Genomic DNA, 24,362 nt, shown 5'->3' with positions numbered 1-24,362 from the left:
TTTCCCTGTCTTTGATGAAGCAAGCAATGCCTTGTGGTGGGGAGAGCAGTGGGAGTATTAAATTCTCGAGAAATAATTAAGTACTGAGCCTTACAAAGCTGTTTTATTCCCTGCCCAGAACTCCACAACTGCTTTTGGCCGAAAGCCTTAATCATCTGTGACCACAATATCCCCTTAGGCCTTGTCAGAACATCTAAGCAAGGACTCGCTTTTTTTGTATTTTTTTTGCACATTTATCTTCTTCTGTCTCCTTTCCCTGATCCCCCTCCAGGTTTCTGCAGGGCACATGCGGTCCGCCACCAACCCCCTCCTGGTGAAACCGCCTAAATCACTGGGCACCTCCACTCATTCTTTCCTCTTTTTCGCACCTGTGGTACCTACTTACACATTCTACAACTATTGGGGACGCTTCTTCATGGTGGTTGTACCCCCCAACGCAAGTCTGTGGCCAAATCTTCCCCAATCTTCGCTGCTGGCCGGATTCGTCAGGGCAGCGCAGTCACGGTCAAAGCGACGATCGGTCCCCATGGACCAGCCCTTTCCCTCTTGTCTCTGTCTATGTTCTCTCTCTCGTTATCTCTCTCTCTCGTTGTCTCTCTCCCTCTCCACAGGTGTGCCCACACCTGGCATGCACGTGCAATCGTGACGCAGTTGGTTGCTCCAGTGCTTCACAGTGCGTATGTGTTGCCTCGCCCGTTCTTCTATTTCTTTTTTCCTCTTTCTGTCTTTCGTCCTCGTTGTACCTCTTCGCTGTCTTGTCTATCAACTGTACAAAAGAAGAGATATAGAGAGAGCGCACGGTCCGGTGTCGAGAAGGTCCGAATCCGCCGGGGGAGGAAATTCGATCGCTGTGGCTGTTAAATGGCGTCGGCTTTAGGTTGATCGGTTTTGGGCGTTTGGAGGAACTCGGTTAAATCAACGAGTTTGTTTTTTCGAGTTAGAATGGCGGGCGAACGTTTCCGCATCGACACATATGAATCACTAACTCGTAAACACGGGTTAGTTTGCGTCCCTCCCAACGACTTGGAAATGAACGATGTGCTTCCCGCCATTGGAAACATCGTTGGTGCACAGAGAGCATTGGTGCTGCTTCTCGCATGAACAAGAAGTTTGTGGTGTTTGTGTCGGACGAGCAGATGGTGGCGGACGTACTAAGTCGAACAAGGTTTGTTCATTGAACCGAACACTTTTCTTTCGGTGTTCGCTCTTATTCAAGCTCTGACGGGTAAGATTACCATCGCTAATATGACTAATATCCCGCCATCATACTAAAATACGCCATTTGTGTCTTTGACGCCAATAGGCGCCCGCGGAACTACATAACTTCCGGTTAGTGCACCCTTCGCGACAACAGTCACGTGATTGGATACGTTGAAAACAAACCACAAAAGGGCACGTGTTCCAGCTTACTTCCGGTAGTCTCACCCTCACCTATACATTCTGTCGTTACTTATCCAATCTCAACCAAACTTGACAGGATGAAGAAGGGTTACACAATGGAAGTTGTAGCCATCGAGTTATATTATAGACTAGAGGGCGCACTCGCCACATGGCCCCGTGCCGACAAGAACGACCGGCAGCCATATTTTTGGGGGGCAACATTTGTTGACAACGTACATGTACATGTAGGGGAAGGTGGGGCAAAATGGCACACTTAAGCTTTCTTTGAAATTTTATCCAAAATGATGCAGTATATCTGAAATCAGACAGTGTCTTTACAATCATTATTCCATTATAAATACACAAATTACTTGGTATTAGAATCAAATCAACCATTCACTGGTGAGAACCAAAGACCAAAAATGTGCTAAGTGGGCCATTTTGTACACCCCGTTGGGCAAAATGGCCCCCACATATGGGGCAATATGGTCCACCCGTGGGGCAATATGGTCACCCCGTGGGGTAATATGGTCACCCCATTGAAAAACATAATAATTACCCTCAGAGTCACCAATCAAAACACTTTGAACCTGAAATAATATTTATTGTGAAAAATTACAGACTACAAGGTGAGATTATGCACATAATTAGGCACAAAAGTCACAGATGAAATTCACATCTTCTTCATCCACACCTGCACAACCACCATGGGCCCAAAGACGACAGACTGTGCACTTTATCCATCCTTCTCCTATCACACTATAACTTTCCCGGCAGAATAAGCACATTGTTCCATCATCATCCTCAGACTCGCTAGATTCTTCTGGTGCCGTAAATATAGCCCGTTTACCCTTCACTATCTTCTTTTTTGGCTTTTCTGCAACTTTCTTTTGCTTCTGAGGTTTTTTTTCAGCTCTCTGCTTTGCCTTCTCTGCCTTCTGTGCTTCCTGTCTTTTCTTTTCTTCAGCTGCATCAGCAAGTCGTTTCTTGTATGGGCTTGATGTTAAATGCTCTGACATTGACCTTTTTGATTGACGTGTTGTAGGCCTACCCTTAGCAGGAGTAGCCTTAGGTGGGGGACTGATTTGAAAGGGTGAAATGAACTCCCTACTGGTGCTTGCAACAGCAGGTCTTGGAACAGCAGCATGTCTTTGAGTGTTACCAATGGGTCTCACAGCATTTTCGGGGCCTCTTGCAGCATTACCATTAGGTGCAGGACCATCAACAGGTCTCACAGCATTTCCAGGGCCTCTCGCAGCGTTACCATTAGGTGCAGGACCATCAACAGGTCTCACAGCATTTGCAGGGCCTCTCGCAGCATTACCATTAGGTGCAGGACCATCAACAGGTCTCACAGCATTAACATCAGGTGCAGGACCACCAACAGGTCTCACAGCATCTTCAGGGCCTCTTGCAGCATTAACACCAGGAGCAGGAACATCAGCATCTCTATGGGCATCTTCAAGGGGTCTCTGGTTATCATCCATGGGTCTTGGTTCATTTTGGTTGAGGTCTGTAACTGTCGCTGGAGCAAACTCGTGATCTTGGAAGATGTTGCGGTTCACTGGGAAGATACCAGTTTTCCTAAACCCATTTGCTGCATTCTCGGCTGTAGCGGACTTGCGATATGCAGTCCCAAACAGGCTGGCCAGTTGAAATACTGTCACACATCGTCCCGGGTGCTGCCTCAACCACCTCTCCACCTCCTGCGTGTAATATGTAGATAGTGGCATGAATGAAGAAGCAATCGTGGGGCAATATGAAGCAAAAAGAAGAAGCAACAACAATCATGAAGCACCCTGCCCAATAGATGAACTTATATTTCAGTGCATAAAATGACATGGTATAAGTAGATATGTATAAGTTACATGCATGCATGCAGCCAGCCAGCCAGCCAGCATGCAAGCATGCATACATACAGACATACATACATACATACATATAGGGTAGGCCTACATGTATACATAGGCCTACATATTTGTAACAAAAATAAGAAACATGTATGGGGTAAAATGGCCCACTAAAGGGTAAAATGGTACCCCACGGGCCATTTTACCCCAGGGAAATGGACCGTTTTGCCCCATGAACGACCTCCATGAAAACCTGACATCATTGGAAACCACATGTACTGGGCAGAATGTTTCAAAGGTCAATTTTAGTGACTGACTTATACTCTAAAAGCATGCAGTAACACTAGGAAATATGAGTCACTCTGTCACCACAAACACAATTTTCTCACATACCTACCGATAGATCCTAGTAGGTGTCAAAATGTTGGATGGTTCAGCTCGAGTTCAAGACTGGATAGGGATGGCCACCATGTTGTTACTTTCTGCTAATCCACAAAGGAATGTTTTAACATGAACAGCCACAAGATGGCAGCAGCTGCTGGTGTAATATACCAAGGGGTCCATATGACCCAAGGGGTCCATTTTGTACCACTTTCCCCTACATAACCTAGTTGTGTCGCGAATATATTCCAGTGTCAAGATGCCGAAAAGTTGTGCCTGCTACGGATGCACAAATCGTAGCAACCAGAAGAAGGATGTTAGTTTTCACAGGTGAGTATTCTGTCTGTGTTTTTCTTTTTAAAAGTAGAAATTTTGGTCAGAATTTGGTCAGATTCATTGAGAGTGGCGGACAGGCATACAACAAGAAGCAGGGCTGTATGGCTCTCTTTTATGTCATGGGTCTTATTGTTGTCGCCATTACAATATGACCCATGGTAAAAGAGAGTCACACAGCCCTGCTTGTAGGGCTAGACAGACACAGGCATGACAGGCGGAGTTGTCTCTTTGCAACTCTTTCAATCTTTGGAACAAAGGCCTTTCCATTCATGCCATTGTGGCCAAGCGTTACACAAGGCCTTACACTAAAAATGAACTTCAAACCTGCGAGAGTTCATTTTTGTCTGTCATCTGGTCGTCATCATCATCGTGACTGAATGACTGATAACACCTACAATACTACACAAATGTTTCGAGGCAAGTCGGACCCAAACCATCTCGGACCCAGACTATCTCGGACCCAGACCATGTCGAACCCAGACTGTCCCAGATCATCTCGAACCCAGACTGTCCCAGACCATCTCGAACCCAGACTGTCCCAGATCATCTCGAACCCAGACCATCTCGGACCCAGACCATCTCGGACCCAGACTGTCCCAGATCATCTCGGACCAAGACCATCTCAGACCCAGACTGTCCCAGATCATCTCGGACCCAGACCATCTCAGACCCAGACCAGCTTGGGTCCAGACCAACTCAGACCCAAGTACAAATTTGGACCCGAGTTTTTTTCAGTGTGACTTATCTTAATTCTTATCATGAAGTATCATTCTCTTTAAGAATGATACTTCATGATATCATGGTCATTTTTTTTTCTAAATCGAAATGGGACAAAAGTCATATTATACATATTCTTGCTTCAGGTTAATTTTGCCCTTATACCGGTGTACATTAAAGGATAGCAAACCTTAAAGACATTTTCCCCCACGCATCAAAAGATGTTAGAGAAGTCTAAAACAACTACACATTTTCTCTTTGGTGTTTTCTTTAGTGGCTTTTTGACCCAAAATATATTTGTACATTTTCCATGGGCAGTACCATATGGAGACCCTGTGATGTAATGGGGTCCCATCGATCCAGACTACCATCACATGGTCAATTCTAAAACATGCCTGTAGCAACATCACATGTGCGGCCTCAACAAAATCCAACAATCTGCTTTGGATTTTTGTTAGGTCATGCGTAGAATGGATGTGGTGTTTATTTGTTTATTTGTTGGGGGTGTTTGTTTGTTTGTTTGTGTGTGTGGTTGGGTGGGTGGCTGGTTGGTTGGTTGGGTGGGTGGTTGGGTGGCTGGTTGGTTGGTTGGATGGTTGGGTGGGTTGGTGGTTGGTTGGGTGGGTGGCTGGTTGGGTGGGTGGCTGGTTGGGTGGGTGCTTTTGGTTGGGTTGGTGGTTTTGGGTGGTTGGTTTTGGGTGGGTGGTTTTGGGTGCTTGGATGGTTGGGTGGGTGGTTGGGTGGATGGGTGGATGGGTGGTTGATTTTTTTTTTTTTTTTAAATTAAGGTTTGAATTATAAATGAAATTGCAATGAATTAAATTAAATATGAAAGTGATCTTTCTTGTCACTGTGCCTCAGTTTTTTATGTTGCAGTTTTATACTATCAGCATATTAATGGGATTGTGCCCCCCTTTCCGTTACAGTGAGCAGAGTGAATGTCCAGATGACCGAGTATAACTTAGTTTTATCATGGGTGTTTTATAATCAACTGATCTCTCCATACAGGTTGCTTCTGACAAACCAGATGTGATCTGCTTAACAGAAACTTTCCTCCTTCATGATGTCTCTGATGCCTTGGTATCTCTCCCAGGTTACTCCCTCTTCCGGTATGATAGACCTGAGCCTCGTCCTGGAGGTGGGGATGCTATCTTTATAAAAAAACTCTCTTCCTCACTCGCCCTCCACTGCCCTCTCTCCACCTCACCCCCAGGAATACCTTTGGCTACGGCTTCCCCCTCGCTCCCACCTTTTGTTCATATGTGTGTTGTACCGTCCACCAAACAGCGATGACTCCATCTACATCTCGCTGTCTGATTAATATGGACCAACTTCTATCTACCCATCCCAACTCTCTCTTCCTCATATGTGGTGATTTCAATTGTCACCATGCCAGTTGGCTGGGTGTGGGTACCTCTCTCACCAGCCTTGGCTCTTCAGCAAAGGACTTCTGCGACTCACTGGGACTGACACAATCTGTCAATTTCCCGACCCGGATCTCAGTCAACGGAGAATCTTCTCTTCTGGATTTGGTTATGACAAACTTCCCTGAAAATGTCTGCTGCTCTTCTTCTGCTCCAATCGGCTCATCTGATCATGTGCTTGTCAAAGTGGACATCTCTCTGACCATTCTCAGAGAGCCTCCTCAGCGTCGACGAGTCTTGCATTTCACTCAGGCCAACTGGCACGGTCTTCAAGCAGCCATCAATCATCTGGACTGGTCTCCCATCTCTACTGCCTCTGACATCAACTCATCCTGGGAATTCTTTCAAAGTAAATTGCTCTCTCTCATGCACAGATTTATCCCATCTCATCTTCAGTTGTCATACCCTTCCTCCCGTCCATGGTACACGGAATCTTGTGGTGAGGCTGTTGCCCTGAAACAACTTGCTTTTGTCTCCTGGAAAGCAAATCCAACGGAAGGAAATCTCATTTCCTTTCACAAAGCCCGAAACAAGTGTGTGTCCACCCTCAGGAGAGCCAGGAAACAATATCTCACCGTTCTCAAGACTGAACTCTCTTATCTGTCTCCCTCTTCCAAATCCTGGTGGCGTCTGGTCAAATCTGTTTCTGGTGTTTGTTCCCCCTCCATCCCCTCCCTCACCTCAAACGGCTTAACGGCTGACTCCGCACGTGAAAAAGCTGAATGCCTCAACTCTGTGTTTGCCTCTAAATCTTGTGTCCCAAACCCATCCCTCTCTGTACCCACCGTACCCAGTCGTACCCAGCTGCTCCTGGACTCTGTGTCCTTTCCTCCTGACAAGGTGGAAAAGTTTCTGTCAACCCTCGACTCTGATTCTACAACTGGTCCTGACGGCATCAGCCCACGGGTCCTAAAATCATGTGCTTCCGCTCTTTCACTCCCTCTTTCTGTTCTCTTCACCCTCTCCTTTGCTCAAGGTCATCTGCCATCTGCTTGGAAATCAGCCAACATCACCGCTTTGCACAAAAAAGGTGCAAAAACAGATCCCAGCAACTACAGACCAATCAGCCTTCTCCCAATTATCAGCAAAGTCATGGAATCCATCATTGCTTCAGATATGAAATATTTCCTATTCTCCAATGGCTTGATCTCTGATCATCAATTTAGTTTCAGACCTGGTCACTCTACTCTGGACATGCTGCTTCTGCTTTCTCAACAATGGATGGAGGTCCTCAATGCCAAACAGGAAATTAGAGCCGTCTCCCTTGACATTTCACGTGCCTTCGATACGGTCTGGCACCCTGCTCTGCTCACCAAACTCTCCTCCTTTGGTATCCATGGAAATCTCCACGCATGGCTGGCGGACTTCCTCTCTGGTCGTAGTCAAAGTGTGGCCCTGAATGGGTTTCTCTCATCTCCTCTTCCTGTTCAGGCTGGAGTTCCCCAAGGTAGTGTTCTGGGCCCTGTGCTTTTTCTGGTCTTCATCAATGATCTCTCTGACTCTCTTGAAAATCCTCTCTATCTCTTTGCTGACGACTCTACTCTCTGTCGCTCCATTCCTCATCCCTCAGATCGGCAGTCTGCAGCCTCCTCACTCTCTGCAGACCTGGACAAAATCACAGACTGGGCAAACAAATGGAACATGTCTTTCAATCCTGATAAATCTCACACTCTTACGATGTCTCTCCGAAAAGACCGACTGGAAAACCCTCCCATCCATTTTCTGAATAATCCTCTCCAAGAAGTTCTGTCACTCAAGCTTTTGGGTCTCACTATTTGCCATGATCTTTCCTGGGAAAACCACATTTCAAATCTGGCCTCCAAAGCCAGTCGCCGACTGGGCATCCTCCGTCGTGCGAAGTCCTTCCTTGGCACACCTGAGCTCCTCACCACATACAAGGCTTTCATCCGCAGCTCTATGGAATACTGCTCTCCCCTCTGGTCTGGTGCTCCTGCCTCACACCTAGCCCGTCTTCACGCTGTTGAAACCAAAGCGTTCAGAATCATTGGAATCTCCCGCGATGAAGCTAACTCCAAGGGCCTTTCACTCATTCACCGCAGGCAGGTTGGTGGTCTTTCCGTCTTCTACCGACTCCTCTCTGGCCTTGCCCCCCCAGCCCTCTCTGGGCTCTGTCCCCCAAATATTCCTACAGGTCGCACAAGATCTGCCTGCAACCCTCTTATGGTTAAACTGCCAAAATCAAGACTTTCTGCTCACCTTCACTCCTTCATTCCTCTTTTCTCCCGCCTCTGGAACAAACTCCCTCACTCTCTTCAATCCCACTCCACCCTCCAGGTCTTTAAAACAGCTGTTCACCACCATCTCTTATCCTCCCCCATCCAAAACCTTGATCTTTTCTACCCCCGCTAATTTCGGTCCCCTTGTGTTTTATACTTCTCCCACCCCCCCCCCCCCCCTTCCCACGCCTCCTGCCCCCAAGGCCTCTCCCTCCCACACTTCTCCCTGCTCTCAAATGTTGTGGTTGTGTGCTTCCCCTTCTCTCCCCATCTTGTCTTCCGCTCCCTCTTTTTGTATATTTTGTTTGTCTGGTTGATTTGTTTGTGAAATAAATGTTAGCTCTTTCACGAGCCTCGATTCAGTATACAAAAAAAAACTGTTTTACACTCCATTCATAATCAGGAAAATAGAACTTTTTTTTAAGGTAAATAAATGTATCGTTCGTTCGTTCGTGTGGTTGCCAACTTCAATTAAGATTAGTGCTTTAATGTATGATAAATAGTGGCAATAACTATATTGTTCGTTTTGATAAAAGAAAAAAGAAACAAATAATAAAAATCGACTTTAAACGGCCACTCGTAATTAGACACCATAGAGTTAGTGTGCGCATCCGTGTACTTGTTGCCCCCCCAAAACATGGCGACCGGGACTCCATGGTGGCACAGCCGGGTTCTGTACGCGGCATAGCTAGTGCGCCCTCTAGTCTATAATATAACTTTATGGTTGTAGCGTATTGATTTGCCTCCTCCACCCCAAGGGGGTTTTCTCCCCCTGAGCAAATTTGCCCGCCATTGCCGTCAATGGGGTTGCACGTTGAGGTGTATATAAATGTTAAATTAGCTTAATCGTGGCGTATTTCCAAAGAAGATTTATCGTGGCATTTTTCCAAAGACGCTTTTCATAACAAAATTAATGATAATCGCATATTATTAATGTTATTACAAAACAATATTAATATCCGGCGAAGCCGGTGTTGTGAATAAACACGTACGTATTATGTTGAAAAGTCAGATGTTGCTGAATCCTTTGAGAATTTCGACGCTTTGACGCACCAAATCGCTCTATGTAGGTCGCCATCTTGCGGATGCGGAAGTATGCATAAAAAATTGCGAAAAAGTTCAATAGGAGTTTGTTTCACCGGTCTTTTTTTGATTCACAATCTTATGTTGAAAAGCCAGATTTTGCTGGATCCTTTGAGAATTTCGACACTTTGACGCACCAAATCGCTCCATGGAGGCCGCCATCTTGCGGATGCGGAAGTATGCATAAACAATTGCGAAAAAGTTCAATAGGAGTTTGTTTCACCCATCTTTTTTTGATTCACAATCTTATGTTGAAAAGCCTGATTTTTCTGGATCCTTTGAGAATTTCGAAGCATTGACGCACCAAATCGCTCCATGGAGGCCGCCATTTTGCGGATGCGGAAGTATGCATAAACAATTGCGAAAAAGTTCAATAGGAGTTTGTTTCACCCGTCTTTTTTTGATTCACAATCTTATGTTGAAAAGCCAGGTTTTGCTGGATCCTTTGAGAATTTTGAAGGTTTGACGCACCAAATCGATCCATGTAGGCCGCCATCTTGCGGATGCGGAAGTGTGCATAAACAATTGCGAAAAGGTTCAATAGGTGCCCACGGAACTACGTAACTTCCGGTTAGTGCACCCTTCGCGACAACAGTCACAGAGTCACTACTCTGGGGCATTTTCGAAATTTTTCTCTTCTTTAGTGGTAGACCTAAAAAGCTGAATTATGCTTCAATCCCATGCTCCCATGCTCAGTAGGTTTGTCTGATTTATGATGTTGTCCTGCACCTACCGGTATAAGCTGTTTACATAAAGAAAGAAAGCTCGGTTTGATTAACGACAGTCACACATTGCCGTTGAAACGGCGCTATCGTCTAATCTGTCAGCACTGATCTTACTGCAAGCTATCAGAGAACACTGTCACAGTCGCTGTCAGAGAACCAGCCCTGACAGCGACTGAAGTTAGGAGACTACACACATACTGTGAAAACGTATGTTAAGCCCAGTTAAAATTTCTTAAAATAGGCCCTAAACTAGGACATCGTATAGTTACTTCCTTAAGCTTCTTGTGACATTTATTGTATGTAGGTATTGGGGAGGACTGTCTGCTCTTCTCTTTTACCAAGTCTTACCAGGTTGGGCACAGGGGGGCATTAAGCTCCAGGGGGAATTAGGCTCCAATACATTGTAAATGCATTATATTTACCTTCAAGCTTTAAAATGTAGTGGAGCCTAATGCCCCCTGGAGCTTAATGCCCCCCTTTGCCCTACAGTACCTACTACACCTACCTACTCCCAACTGCCTAACCTACTTATGCCATAGTGATGGGTAAAATAGTGTCAAGAGGCTTTGGCTTTGCCGGCTCATTGCGGCTTTGCAGTCGGGTACTAGTACTAATAATGTCCCACTTACACAAAGCTTTTTTCCTGCAGTGATAACGTGTATAAATAGCTTATCGTTATAATGGCGTTTCTGGGGGTGCAATACTCCAATAGCAAGTAAAAATATTACAAACCACAAACACGTTTGCTTAGCTTTTCAAACAGTCGCTAATTCTCTTAATCATACTAAATGAAGAAATTTGGAGGAATCCCGACATCCGTGAAGTGAGTTTTACTTACAGAACTGAGCGAAGATCTACAGTACTCTATATAACCCACAAATGTTGGGTTAATAACATGGCCCTTTCTGCCGCTACCGTGGCATTTTTCGTAGCGAACTTTTGAAACTCGCTCCTGCTGTTTGATACGAAACTGAAAGGGAGAAGCTCGTGTTGTGCTCCCTTGCCAAGCCAGCCGTTCCTTAACGGTTTTGAATGGAGTGCTTGCTCGAATGCTTAAACCACTTGGCGATCTCTCCACAAGAAACTTGGTTAATGAACACACACCCAATGTTCTTGAGACCTGTCCATAGATCGACTGTATTCTATATACCCCAAAGAGCAATGACCCTTCCTGCCCCTCCTGGAGTCTGAGGGTGTACCAGTTTATTAAAAACAGGGATCTATGTGCCAGTTAAGGAAAAAAACACTCAATGTTGTTTTGAGTGTAAAAATGAACGGCTTTGAGTATAAAATGTATGCATCGTCGGAGGCTATTGTTGTGATTGGTACTACGTACTGCATAGTGACGTACGGGGGGGGGGGGGGGGGGGGTGGCTGGAGTGGTTAATGGCGGCTCGTCATGATGGCCGTGTGCTCTGTGAGAGCTTGGTATCGTCTTTAATAAACGACTTGATTAAAGGAGATTTCTGAACTTACTACATGGTGGTAGCGGTGGGATTCGAACCCACGCCTCCGAGGAGACTGGAGTCGTCTGTTGGTTCCTGCACAACAAAGGCATCAGGAAATTCAGGAACGATTGAAGGAACGTGGAGTCCGGATGGCGAAGCAATACAACAGAACGGCTGGGCCGCAATTACCTGAATTGGCTATTGGACATCGGGTTCGGATTCTGAACAAGGACACGCACCAATGGTACCCCGGGAAAGTTGTGGCCCGCTGTAATGAACCCCGCTCGTATATAGTACAGACGCCTAACGGGACGCATCTTTGAAGAACCAGGGCACAATTGCGTGAACTTCATCCACCCGTTTGTGGCGCCAAGTGGAAGGACGAACCGACCCAACCAACACATCAAAGTCTACCAACTGCTCGACATGTACATTTCAACAACGACGCTTCAGCAATGGAAACTAATGGCTGCTCCAGCTCCAAGGATGACGAGAGTGCTGAGACAACAAGGCCGGACAACTCTCCGTACTCGACCAGATCAGGCCGTGTGATTCGAAAACCGTTGAGATATCGTGATAGTGAATAACGACCACCAGAAATCAGCCCTTGTAATATTGGTGCAGAGACAATCCGTTGATTGGAATGATTCTGTGTTTTCTCTGTTTTAACTAATCATACTGAGCAATAATTACATTTTGGTTAAGAGTTATAACAGTAACCCCATATCCCATCTATGTGTGGTTCAAGTTGTGTCTGATTGTGTTTATTATTTTGATTTAGTTTAGTAGTGTTTTGTTGCATACAAACATAATAATTTCAATGAAAGGGAGATGTTGTGATTGGTACTGCGTAGTGACGTAGGGGGGGGGGGGGGAGGGGGTGGAGTGGTTAATGGCGGCTCGTCATGATGGCCGTGTGCTCTGTGAGAGCTTGGTATCGTCTTTAATAAACGACTTGATTAAAGGAAATTCCTGAACTTACTACAGCTATGACGTATTTTTTGGGGGTGGGGCTTACGGCATGTGAAGAGTGCATGCCCCAATGCGGTTACACCACGGGTGGGCGGAGCACCGGTGAAGGCGCTTCCTCTTCACCACATAATGAAGGGGAGGAGGTGCATCCAGTGAGGGTGCATCGAGTGCGTAACCCCGCCCGCGCAACGCCTAACGTGAACAAAGCCTCTGACCCATCCACCCCGACCGGGGGGAGGAATTGATAGAACGTGAGGTAACTAATTCCACCCCCCAATCTGAGGATGGAATGAAAGTGGTTGAATCCTCACTCATTCCTTCCACTGTGCAATACAGTGCAGACGATAGCATGGAAGTAGTTGCAGTGGATACCAGGAAAAAAGGCCACAAACGTTCAAGTGATGATTCCTTTGATTCTGAGGAGAATCAAAACAAGATTCAGATCGTGTCGGGCTCGCAGGACCTCCAAGGTGAGTCCTACAGCGGGGACCCCTTGGTGGTACTGGAAACTGTACCAGAAGTTTGTGTAGGTGAGGAAGATTTGCTTACACCACTTGCCGAGGTTGAGTCGAGTGTGACGCAGAAAACCGTCGAGCACCTCAGGATGTTGTACGTGTTTGTCCTGATAGTCAAACTTTCGCTGAGTGTTTAGCAGCTGTGTCTGTTAATGATGGGGAAATAGATAAAGGGGAGAATCCCCTTGTGGAAGATGTTAATCCATCCCTGAAAGATACAAATGAAGGGGATGTTGAGGTGAAGGGAATAGGTGATTTGGTAAATTTGAAAGGATCTGCAAAGAGTGTGGAATTCCTTGATCCAAAAGTATGTTTTCAACAAGTAGTTGAAAAGGGCACAGATGAAGCACTTGATTCGGATGAAACCTCGTTCACTCCATCCTTTAGTGCCTTAAGTGCTCAAGTGAATGAGGGTGGTGGAAATGACACCACAATGGTCTCTCAAGAAAACGTTATTGATTTCCTGATGAAACCTTTCGGAAAATAAATGTAAAAATCAAAGACTACTTCCCGAATCTACGTGACTTACTCAAGCGGGTAAGGAAATCGAAGAATAAGATGACAGAATGGAGATGAAGGTAGCATCTCTAAACATCAACGGAGGCCGTGGTTGTGTGCGTCGCCTCCAGGTGTTTCAACGTCTTCAGAATGAAAATATTGATGTGCTAATGTTACAGGAGACACATGTAAATCAGTGTTCTGAGGTTGAGTGGTGTAATATCTTTAAAGGTTGCCACTTTTTCTCTAGCGCTTTCGTTGATGCCAAGGCTAGTTTGGCAATAGTGTTACATCCTAGACTCCAGCCCTTAGAGATAAATTGTAGAGAACTTTCAAGAGTTATTTACTGTCTGTGGAATTTGTCAGTGGTCTGAAATCTGCATGACAATTCTGCATGATGAAGGCCGGACGGAAAAAAAAAAATCAAAAGATCTGCATGACAAATGTACAGACTTGGCATTTAATATGGAATATATATTTTTTCTTGACTTGGGTTTACTTTCTGAACTCAGTATATCAATCTGGTGAGTTTCTTTTACCCTTCGGTGATGTCTTTGTTGAAAGAACCATGTCACTGATTGTCTTTCACAGCAAGAAGTCAATAACAGGATTATATCACAGGTGGCATGACAAAATGTAAGAACAGGTACATTTGACGATTGGCTTCACAATCGGGTATATAAGGGTTGTTGCGTTCTGTATTCGTGGAAAACAACTGCTGCACGTCTACAAAAGTTATTGCCGCTTCCTCTGGAGATGGTCCGTCAACTTGACAATGCTGTTTGTCATGGAGTGGTGGCTTTACGAAATTCTGGCATGAAACAGTGTGCTATTGCTCTGCAGTATGGCATCACTCAAGGTCAGGTGTCAAAGATCCTGAAACGAAATGCTCAGAGGGGTGTCCCTACTCCAATACCGAGGCCAGGACGTCCACGCAGAGCCACAAGGAGAGATGATCGCCAGCTGCACCGGTTAGTCTGCAATGGGCGTACCAAGTCAGCTAATCGGCTTAGGGCTGAGTGGCAGCAACTGACAAATGTGCCTGTATCCAGAAGGCTAGTCAACCAACGACTGGTTCAAGCAGGCTATCGTGCCAGGCATCCCCTGAGAAAGCCACGCCTGACCAGACAACACAGCCAGCGCCAATTGCAGTGGGCCAGAGAGCACCGTCAATGGCAGCCAGGACACTGGAATCACGTGACCTTCAGTGACGAGTCTAGATTTCTGGTCTATCGTCAAGATGGCCGCGTCCGAGTGCGCAGACAAGTGCATGAAGCCCACAACGAAGCTTGTATAGTGCCAAGAGTCAAAGCTGGAGGTGGTGGGGTGACCATTTGGGCTGCTTTTCATGCAGTTGGCAAAACTGACCTGGTTGTTCTGAATGGAAACCTGAACCAGTTCAAGTACAGGGTCATTCTGGAAGAAACATTGCTTCCATTTGCTCGTGCAGCTTTTCGAGGAAACTTTGTCTTCCAAGATGACAATGCACGGCCTCATCGTGCTCGCATGATCCAACACATTCTTGCTGACCATGGTGTAGAGCATATGGAGTGGCCTGCCATGTCCCCGGATATGAATCCGATAGAGAACTTGTGGGTAGAATTAACGTGTCAAATCGACAACTTGGACCAGCAGCCGACCTCTGTGCGTGAATTGCAGCAGGCTATTGTCACTGCATGGCAAGCGATTCCTATCCAAACCTTGGCAAATCTCGTGAACAACATGCCTCGACGTGTACGTGCTCTCCTGAATGCTCGTGGGGGTTACACAAAGTACTGAACTGTAATTTTACTGTCTGTAATCCCAGTCATAATTTAGCTTTTGTTTTCGTCGATTTTTTTTGGCTAATGTGCAAAATAAAGAGATACTTCTGGAAAACGTTAACACAGTACTGTCCGTGAATTGAGTTCGATATCAGTTTACATCACTTTCAAGGATCAATTTATTTGCTTCGAAATGTCAAATGTGGTTTTTGTTTCTTTTAAAGGTCACATTAACAAAATCTAGAATAATTTCAACATAATTCCAATGAACTTTTGGTTCTAAGTCATCTTGAAAAGTAAGTTCACCCCCACAAAAAAAAAATCCCATATTAAATGCCAAGTCTGTATATGCCCCGAGTGATAACTCTGAAAGAAGCGGCTTTTAAAATAAGTTAGCGGGTTTTTTAAGCACCGTTGACCTGTCTATGTTATTGTGTCTGGGGAGAGACTACAACTGCACGCTCAATCCACAACCTGATAGGAATCACCTCTGAGCCTTATCCGCCCAGTGCAAGGCCTTTGGCACAGCTTGCTAAAAAATTTAAACTTGTGGATGTGTGGCGGGTACAAAACCATAACATCCGTCAGTATACATGGGTTTGTGCTTCAAGGAATCTTTTGACGATGCCTCGTTTAGACAGAATATATGTCAACTGTGATATGGTAAATCTTGTCAATAATTCTTACATAAGGCCGTCTCGTTTTCCCTCCCATCACATGGTTGTTGTGGTTTGTGGTTTAACTAATCATGTTTGTAAAAGTGCATATTGGACATTCAAGTTAGACTTTTACAAAGTGCACATTTCAAAGAAGCTTTTAGAATGGTATGGAAAGAATGTGAATTGCAAAAGTATTCCTACTTAAATTTAAGACAATGGTGGGATTGCACAAAATCCCAAATTAAGTGTTTTTTTTGTTTGTTTTTTTTGTATACAAGATCGAGGCTCGTGAAAGAGCGAACATTAATCACACAGAAAGACAAACAGACACATAAAACAAATAACATCGGGAGCGGTAGACAAGATGGGGAGAGAGGGGGAAGGACACAAACACAACATTTGAGAGCAGGGACCGAGAGACATGGAGACATCGAGAGATCTGTGGGAGGGAGAGGGCTTTGGGGGGAGGCATGTGAAGGGGGTGGGGGGGGGGGGGGTGGGAGAGGTATAAACATATGGACACTGCCAGGATTTCCAGGAAAGAAGTTGGAATTTCAAACAAGGTGGATCTGGGGTGAATTAGTGGGGGTAGAAAAGATCAAGGTTATGGATGGGGGAAGATAAGAGATGGTGGTGAACAGCTGTTTTAAAGACCTGGAGGGAGGAGAGGGATTGAAGGGAGTGTGGGAGTTTGTTCCACAGGCGGGAGAAAAGAGGAATGAAAGAGTGAAGGTGAGCAGAGAGCCGAGATTTCGGCAGTTTAACCATCAGAGGGTTGCTGGCAGATCTTGTGCGACCTGTAGGAATATTTGGGGGACAGAGCACAGAGAGAGCTGGGGGAGCAAGGCCGGAGAGGAGTCGGTAGAAGACAGAAAGACCACCTACCTGCCTGCGGTGAGTGAGTGAAAGGCCCTCAGAGATAGCTTCATCGCGGGAGATTCCAATGATTTTGAAAGCTTTGGATTCAACAGCGTGAAGCCGAGCCAGGTGTGAGGCAGGAGCACCAGCCCATAGGGGAGAACAGTATTCCATTGAGCTGCGGATGAAAGCCTTGTATGTGGTGAGGAGCTCAGGTGTGCCGAGGAAGGACTTCGCATGACGGAGGATGCCCAGTCGGCGACTGGGTTTGGAGGCCAGCTTGGAAATGTGGTTTTCCCAAGAAAGATCATGGCAGATAGTGAGACCCAAAAGCTTGAGTGACAGAACTTCTTGGAGAGGATTGTTGAGAAAGTAGATGGGAGGGTTGTCCAGTCGATCTTTTCGGAGAGACATAGTAAGAGAGTGAGATTTGTCAGGATTGAAAGACATGTTCCACTTGTTTGACCAGTCTGTGATTTTGTCCAGGTCTTCAGAGAGTGAGGAGGCTGCAGACTGCCGATCTGAGGGAAGAGGAATGGAGCGGCAGAGAGTGGAGTCATCAGCAAAGAGATAGAGAGGATTTTCCAGAGAGTCGGAGAGATCATTGATAAAGACCAGAAAAAGCACAGGGCCCAGCACACTTCCTTGGGGAACTCCAGCCTGAACAGGAAGGGGAGATGAGAGAAATCCATTCAGGGCCACACGTTGACTACGACCAGAGAGGAAGTCCGCAAGCCATGCATGGAGATTTCCATGGATACCATAGGAGGAGAGTTTGGTGAGCAGAGCTGGGTGCCAGACCGTATCAAAGGCCCGTGATATGTCAAGGGAGACAGCTCTGATTTCCTGTTTGGCATTGAGGACCTCCATCCATTGTTGAGACAGCAGAAGCAGCATGGCCAGAGTAGAGTGACCTGGTCTGAAACCAAATTGATGATCAGAGATCAAGCCATTGGAGAAGAGGAAAGATTTCATATCTGAAGCAATGATGGATTCCATGACTTTGCTGATAATTGGGAGCAGGCTGATTGGTCTGTAGTTGCAAGGATCTGTTTTTGCACCTTTTTTGTGTAAAGCGGTAATGTTAGCTGATTTCCAGGATGCTGGCAGATGACCTTGAGCAAAAGATAGGGTGAAAAGAACAGAGAGAGGGTGAGATAGAGCGGCAGAGCAGGATTTTAGGACCCGTGGGCTGATGCCGTCTGGTCCAGTTGCAGAATCAGAGTCGAGGTTTGACAAAAACTCCTCCACCTTGTCAGGAGAGAAGGCCACAGAGTCCAGGAGCAGTTGGGTTCGACTGGGAAAGGTGGGAACAGAGAGAGATGGGTTTGGGACTAAGGATTTTGAGGCGAACACAGAGTTGAGGCATTCGGCTTTGTCACGTGCGATGTCAACTGTGTGGCCATTTGAGGTAAGGGAGGGGATGGAGGGGGAACAAACACCAGAAACGGATTTGACCAGATGCCACCAGGATTTGGAGGAAGGAGACAGGTTTGAGAGTTCTTTCTTGAGTGAGGAGAGATAGTGCTTCCTGGCACTCCTGAGGGTAGACACACACTTGTTCCGAGCTTGGTGGAAGGAACTGAGATTGCCTTCAGTTGGATTAGCCTTCTAAGAGGCAAAGGCAAGTTGTTTCAGGGCAACTGCCTCACCACAAGATTCAGTGTACCATGGACGGGAGGAAGGGTAAGACAATTGAAGGTGAGATGGGATAAATCTGTGCATGAGAGAGATCAGTTTGCTTTGGAAGAATTCCCAGGAAGAATTGATGTCAGAGGCAGTGGAGATGGGAGACCAATCCAGACGATTGATGGCTGCTTGAAGACCGTCCCAGTCGGCCTGAGTGAAATGCCAGACTCGTCGACGCTGAGGAGGCTCTCTGAGAATGGCCAGAGAGATGTCCACTTTGACAAGCACATGATCAGAAGAACCGATTGGAGCAGAAGAAGAGCAGCAGACATTAGCAGGGAAGTTTGTCATAACCAAGTCTAGAAGAGAAGATACTCCATTGGCTGAGATCTGGGTCGGGAAATTGACAGATTGTGTCAATCCCAGTGAGTCACAGAAGTCCTTTGCTGAGGTGCCATGACTGGTGAGAGAGGAACCCACACCCAACCAGGTGGCATGATGACAGTTGAAGTCACCACATATGAGGAAGAGAGAGTTGGGATGAGTGGATAGAAGTTGGTCCATGTTGTCAGACAGTGAAATGTAGATGGAGTCATCACTGTTTGGGGGACGGTACAGAACACATATGAACAAAAGGTGGGAGCGGAGAGGAAGCCGTAACCAGAGGTACTCCTGCGGGTGAGGAGGAAAGAGGGCAGTGCAAGGAGAGTGAGGAAGAGAGTTTTTGACAAAGATAGCCACCCCACCACCAGGCCGAGGCTCAGGTCTATCATACCGGAGGAGGGAGTAACCAGGAAGAGATATTAAGGAATCAGAGACATCTTGAAGGAGGAAAGTCTCTGTTAAGCAGATCAAGTCTGGATTGTCAGAAGCAACCTGTATGGAGAGATCAGTCAAGTTTGAGCGAAGGCCCCGGATGTTTGAGGTCCATACCGTTAATGAAGAGAGAGGGGGAGCATCGGGTACAGGACAGGGGAGGGGAGGAGTAGGGTAAGATGAAGGATGAGAGGGGGAGGTAGGGAGAGCAGTTGATAGTGTGTCAAATGTTGCAGAAGAGTTCCAAGAAAGGGAAGGATGAGGAGGATGAAAGGTTTGATGGTGAAGGGATGAGGCACAGTGAGGGGTTGTTTGAGGGGGGGCAGAGGAAAGTAGAAGGTTTGGGGGGGTGGAGGTATGAGATAGAAGGGAGACGAAGTGGGGAGGAGGAAGCTTAGAGGAGGAGGGGGGAGGAGGGAGAATTGGAGAGGAATGGTTTGGGGGGAGAATTGAATGGGAGGGATTGGGGGGGAGTTTTGAAGGGGAGGAGTGAGGGGGGAGTTTAGGAGGGGAGGGGCAAGGGGGGAGTTTTGGAGGGAAGGGGCAAGGGGGAAGTTTAGAAGTGGAGGGGCAAGGGGGGAGTTTAGGAGTGTAGGGGCAAGGGGGGGGATTTGGAGGGGAGGGGCAAGGGGGGAGTTTAGGAGGGGAAGGGCAAGGGGGGAGATCAGGAGTGGAGGGGCAAGGGGGTGATTAGGAGGGGAGGGGCAAAGGGGGAGTTTAGGAGGGGAAGGGCAAGGGGGGAGTTCAGGAGTGGAGGGGCAAGGGGGTAGTTTAGGAGTGTAGGTGCAAGGGGGGGATTTGGATGGGAGGGGCAAGAGGGGAGTTTAGAAAGTGGATGATTAATGAAAGACGAACATTGATAACAAATTGGGTTTGTTGTGATTTTCAAGTTAGCAATCCGATTCAGAACGATGGAGGAGGGATGGAATGAATGTGAATTTAGACCATGTAGTGAGGGAGACGTTTAAGATATTGAATTTCTTTTTTTTGAAGTGGAATGAGTTGGAGAGGAAATTGAGAAAAGCCTTTTAAATAGGAAGAAAAACAGCGTGTTGTAATATACCACTGAATAAAACACAGAAGGGGAAAGGTTAAACATATTTAAATAATATTTAAACAGAACTGTGAACAATCTTATATGCACAAAAATACCAACGGGGGGAGAGCCGAGAGGGACCACCAACAATACTGCCAACAACAATTTTGCCAACAATACTGCTCATATAACACATGTAACACATTCGGTGTGACATATAACACATGTAACACATTCGGTGTGATATCTGCTTTATAAAATGATATTCTTGATTGTGAGCAAAAAGCTGAAATGTCTAACGACAATGTCCATCTGGTGTCAAAGAAAAGGACATTACTGGCCGAAATGGTGACAGAGCAGGCAGACGGAGCTTTCGTCCGACTGCGGATGGATAAAGTCCAACTTGATATACAAAAACAAAGAGTTTTTCAATTAGGAAAAAATGGCCAAGACCTCTCAACAGACAGATCCATGCGTTGCACTCTGCTGATGGTGCCCTCCTGACCTCTCAGAGTGACATCAAGCGTGAATTACAAGACTTTTATTCAAAGCTGTTTGCATTGAGAACGGTGAATGAGGAGAACAGAAATGAGATGTTTGAACTGCTCCCTTCTCTATCTGAAGACCAACAACAGCAACAGGAGCCTGGCTTTTCTCTTGAAGAACTTACTAATGCTCTTAATGAAATCAAAGATGGAAAATCCCCTTGACTTGATAGACTTCCAGTCTATAAAGCTTTCTGGGACATTCTTGGCCCTACTCTACTTGAGATCTTTCATGATAGCCTTGAACAAGGTGAACTGCCACTGAGCTGCAGGAGGGTGATTTTGTGTCTCCTTCCTAAGAAGCGGAACTTGCAAGAGGTCACAAACTGGAGGTCCATGCCACTCCTGAACACGGATTATAAAATTCTGTCCAAGGCGCTTGCGGTGCGTCTAAAGGAAGTCATGTCCTTTTGATTGGTATTGAACAGTCATATTGTATTCCAGAACGTTCTATTTATGATAACATTTTTTTGGTAAGAGACTTGATTAGTCTTGGTCGCACTACACCCCACGGTTTTGGTTTGATACTTTTAGATCAAGAAAAAGCTTTTGACAGCGTTGACCATCTTTTCTGTTTGCTGTACTAAGGAGAGTTGGTTTCGGGGAAAATTTTTATTTCTTATGTTCAGTTATTATATAAAAATGCATCCTGCTTGTTGAAGATAAATAATAGTCTCGGTCACCCTTTGCCCTTTCAGCGAGGCATCCGACAGGGCTTCCCGTTATCAGGTATGCTGTACAATCTTTTGGTTGAACCTTTACTAGCTCTGCTCCAAACTTCAGTGGCAGGAGTCTCCTTGTCAGAAAACTCCAAAATGGTGATTTCAGCTTATGCGGACGACATTTGTGTTGCGGTTTCCAATCACAATGATGTTTGTGAAGTCTCTCGTTTGTCCCAGTTTGAGCTCACTCCCTCGGCAAAAGTGAATTGGAACAAAAGTGTAGCTTTGTGAATGGGACCAAGGCCTCCTTCCTCAGCGCTGCCTGTTCTACCAGGAGGGGTGCAGTGGAATAAAGAGGGATTTAAATATTTAGGATTATTCTTAGGAGTTGAAGCATATGAACAAAAAAAATGGGAGGGTTTCGTGGAAAAAATTAAACATAAACTGGCAAGGTGGAAGAGGTTGCACCACCTTCTATCACTTAAGATAAGGGTGACAATAATAAATAACCTAGTGGTTACATTTAATTGGCATAAGGTTATTCCACTCCAGCCTCCTAGATACCTAGTCACAGGCGTTCAGAGGGCACAGATTCAGTTTTTCTGGGTTGGCCACCATTGGCTTGGGCCTGATGTGGTGTGTAAGCCCCGAAATGCAGGTGACCAAAGCTTGATGCATGTCCCGAGTCGGATAATGGCATTTCGTTTAATGACGATAAAGCGTTTATTGTACAGTGAGTGTGTTCCTTGGCGGCCTCTCACAAACACCTGGCTGCGGGAAGCAGATGGTCTGAAATATGACCAAGAACTCTTCCTAATGGACCTGCAACACGTTGATTTGACTTGTCTCCCCAGATTTCATCAGAGCTTTTTGTAGGCTTGGCAAGCCCTCGGAGTGCAATGGTTAGAGGTATCATATGATGCAAAAAAAATTGTACATGAGCCACTGTTTGGGAATCCTCCATTCCTTGAATTTTCAACATCCAGGTCTTTTATGCATTGCTTCACCAGTAATGACGTAAGCAGAGTGCGAGACCTGATGAAGCCTTCCTTAAGCAGTTGGTTATCCACTAGCTCTCTGACCTCAAACGTTGGGGTGCGATAATCTAGAAAACTGGATAAAGTGTTGAAATTAGTAATGCAACTTTTTCGGAAGCTAAATATCGGGTGGTCTGGTGTAGATGAAGTGGTGGATGATCGCCTTTATTTCCCAGAGCTTCACATCACCTCAGAAAAACAACAGGATGTGTTCTCAAGTTCAGATGAAATTGGTGTATTTCATGTGATGGGGAAAGAATCAATTTATAAGATATGCCAAGAGGTGGTTATACCTGGTTTCACAAAACTTCTGAAAAACCAGTGGGAGGAGCTCTTACCAGCTGGATCGTTCTTATTTCCAGTGTGGAGGGAAATGTATAGGTCTCCAACTCTTGGACGGACGGGAGACTTAAACTGGAGACAAGTGCATCAGGCCTTGGTCACACAGACACTGCTGCACAAGTTTGATCCCTCTGTGCCAAATGTTTGTCTTTTCTGTGGAGCAGTTGAAAACGTGGCCCATGCTTTTGTCGAATGTAGGAGATTGTCGCCCCTTTTTCGTTTCCTGCAGCAGTTGTTCTATAAATTTAACTTTGTTTTTTCTTTGCCAGTCTTTGTGTATGGCATTGAAAGGAGCACTAAGAGTAAGTCAGTGGTCCCATTCTTGAATTGCCTGCTAGGGATTGCTAAACTTGGTCTGGGGCTCTTTTTCATGGTTTGGGCTAGGCCACTTAGTTCCATTGAAGGGAAATCTTAACGCCACAGCACACAATGACATTCTAGACGATTGTGTGATTCCAACTTTGTGGCAACAGTTTGGGTAAGGCCTTTTCCCTTTTCAGCATGACAATGCCCCCGTGCACAAAGCGAGGTCCATTCAGAAATGGTTTGGCGAGATTTGTTTGGAAGAACTTGACTGGCCTGCACAGAGCCCCGACCTCAACCCCATCAAACACCTTTGAGATGAATTGGAACGCCGACAGCGAGCCAGGCCTAATCTCCCAACATCAGTGCACGACCTCCCTAATGCTCTTGTGGGTGAATGGAAGCAAATCCCTGCAGCAATGTTCCAACATCTAGTGGAAAGCCTTCCCAGTAGAGTGGAGGCTGTTATAGCAGCAAAAGGGGGACCAACTCAATATTAATGCCCATGATTTTGGAATGAGATGTTCGATGTTCGGGTGTTCGCATACTTTTGGTCATGCAGTGTGTATACACAATGCATTCAGAAAGTATTCAGACCCCTTCACTTTTTTCACATTTTGTTATGTTTCTGCCTTATGCTGAAATCGTTTAAATTCATTTTTTCCCTCATCAATCTCCACTCAATACCCCATAATGACAAAGAGAAAACAGGATTTTAGAAAGTTTTGCAAATTTATTAAAAATAAAAAACTGAAATATCACATTGACATAAGTATTCATACCCTTTGCTATGACACTTGGAATTTAGCTCAGGTGCCTCCCATTTCTCTTGATCACCTTTGAGATGTTTCTACACCTTGATTGGAGTACACCTGTGGTAAATTCAATTGATTGGACATGATTTGGAAAGGCACACACCTGTCTATATAAGGTCTCACAGCTGACAATGCATATCAGAGCAAAAACCAAGCAATGAGGTTGAAGGAACTGCCTGCAGAGCTCAGAGACAGGATTGTGTCGAGGCACAGATCTGGGGAAGCCTACAAAAAAATTTCTGCTGCATTGAAGGTTCCCAAGAGTACAGTGGCCTCCATAATTTTTAAATGGAAGAAGTTTGGAACAACCAGGACTCTTCCTAGAGCTGGC

General features: G+C 45.8%; 2 protein-coding genes across 3 annotated transcripts in view; both read right to left on the bottom strand.

The window, feature by feature from the left end:
- Positions 1 to 24,362, bottom strand: part of LOC137413632 (sodium-dependent multivitamin transporter-like) — a 148,615-nt gene that overhangs the window by 58,962 nt on the left and 65,291 nt on the right. The window lies entirely within an intron of this gene.
- Positions 1,684 to 3,149, bottom strand: LOC144891028 (uncharacterized). Its single transcript, XM_078773267.1, has 2 exons — positions 2,750 to 3,149; positions 1,684 to 2,710 (listed from the first exon to the last, which is right to left on the bottom strand). The coding sequence occupies exons 1-2, from the start codon at positions 3,111 to 3,113 to the stop codon at positions 2,028 to 2,030; spliced, it is 1,047 nt and encodes a 348-aa protein (XP_078629393.1). The 5' UTR covers positions 3,114 to 3,149; the 3' UTR covers positions 1,684 to 2,027.

This window comes from Myxine glutinosa, chromosome 2 (genome assembly GCF_964187855.1).
Source record: "Myxine glutinosa chromosome 2, kmMyxGlut1.1, whole genome shotgun sequence".
In the NCBI taxonomy this organism is placed as follows: domain Eukaryota; kingdom Metazoa; phylum Chordata; class Myxini; order Myxiniformes; family Myxinidae; genus Myxine; species Myxine glutinosa.
The sequence above is the reverse complement of the archived record's forward strand: the minus strand, read 5'-3'. Positions and strand labels throughout refer to the sequence as shown.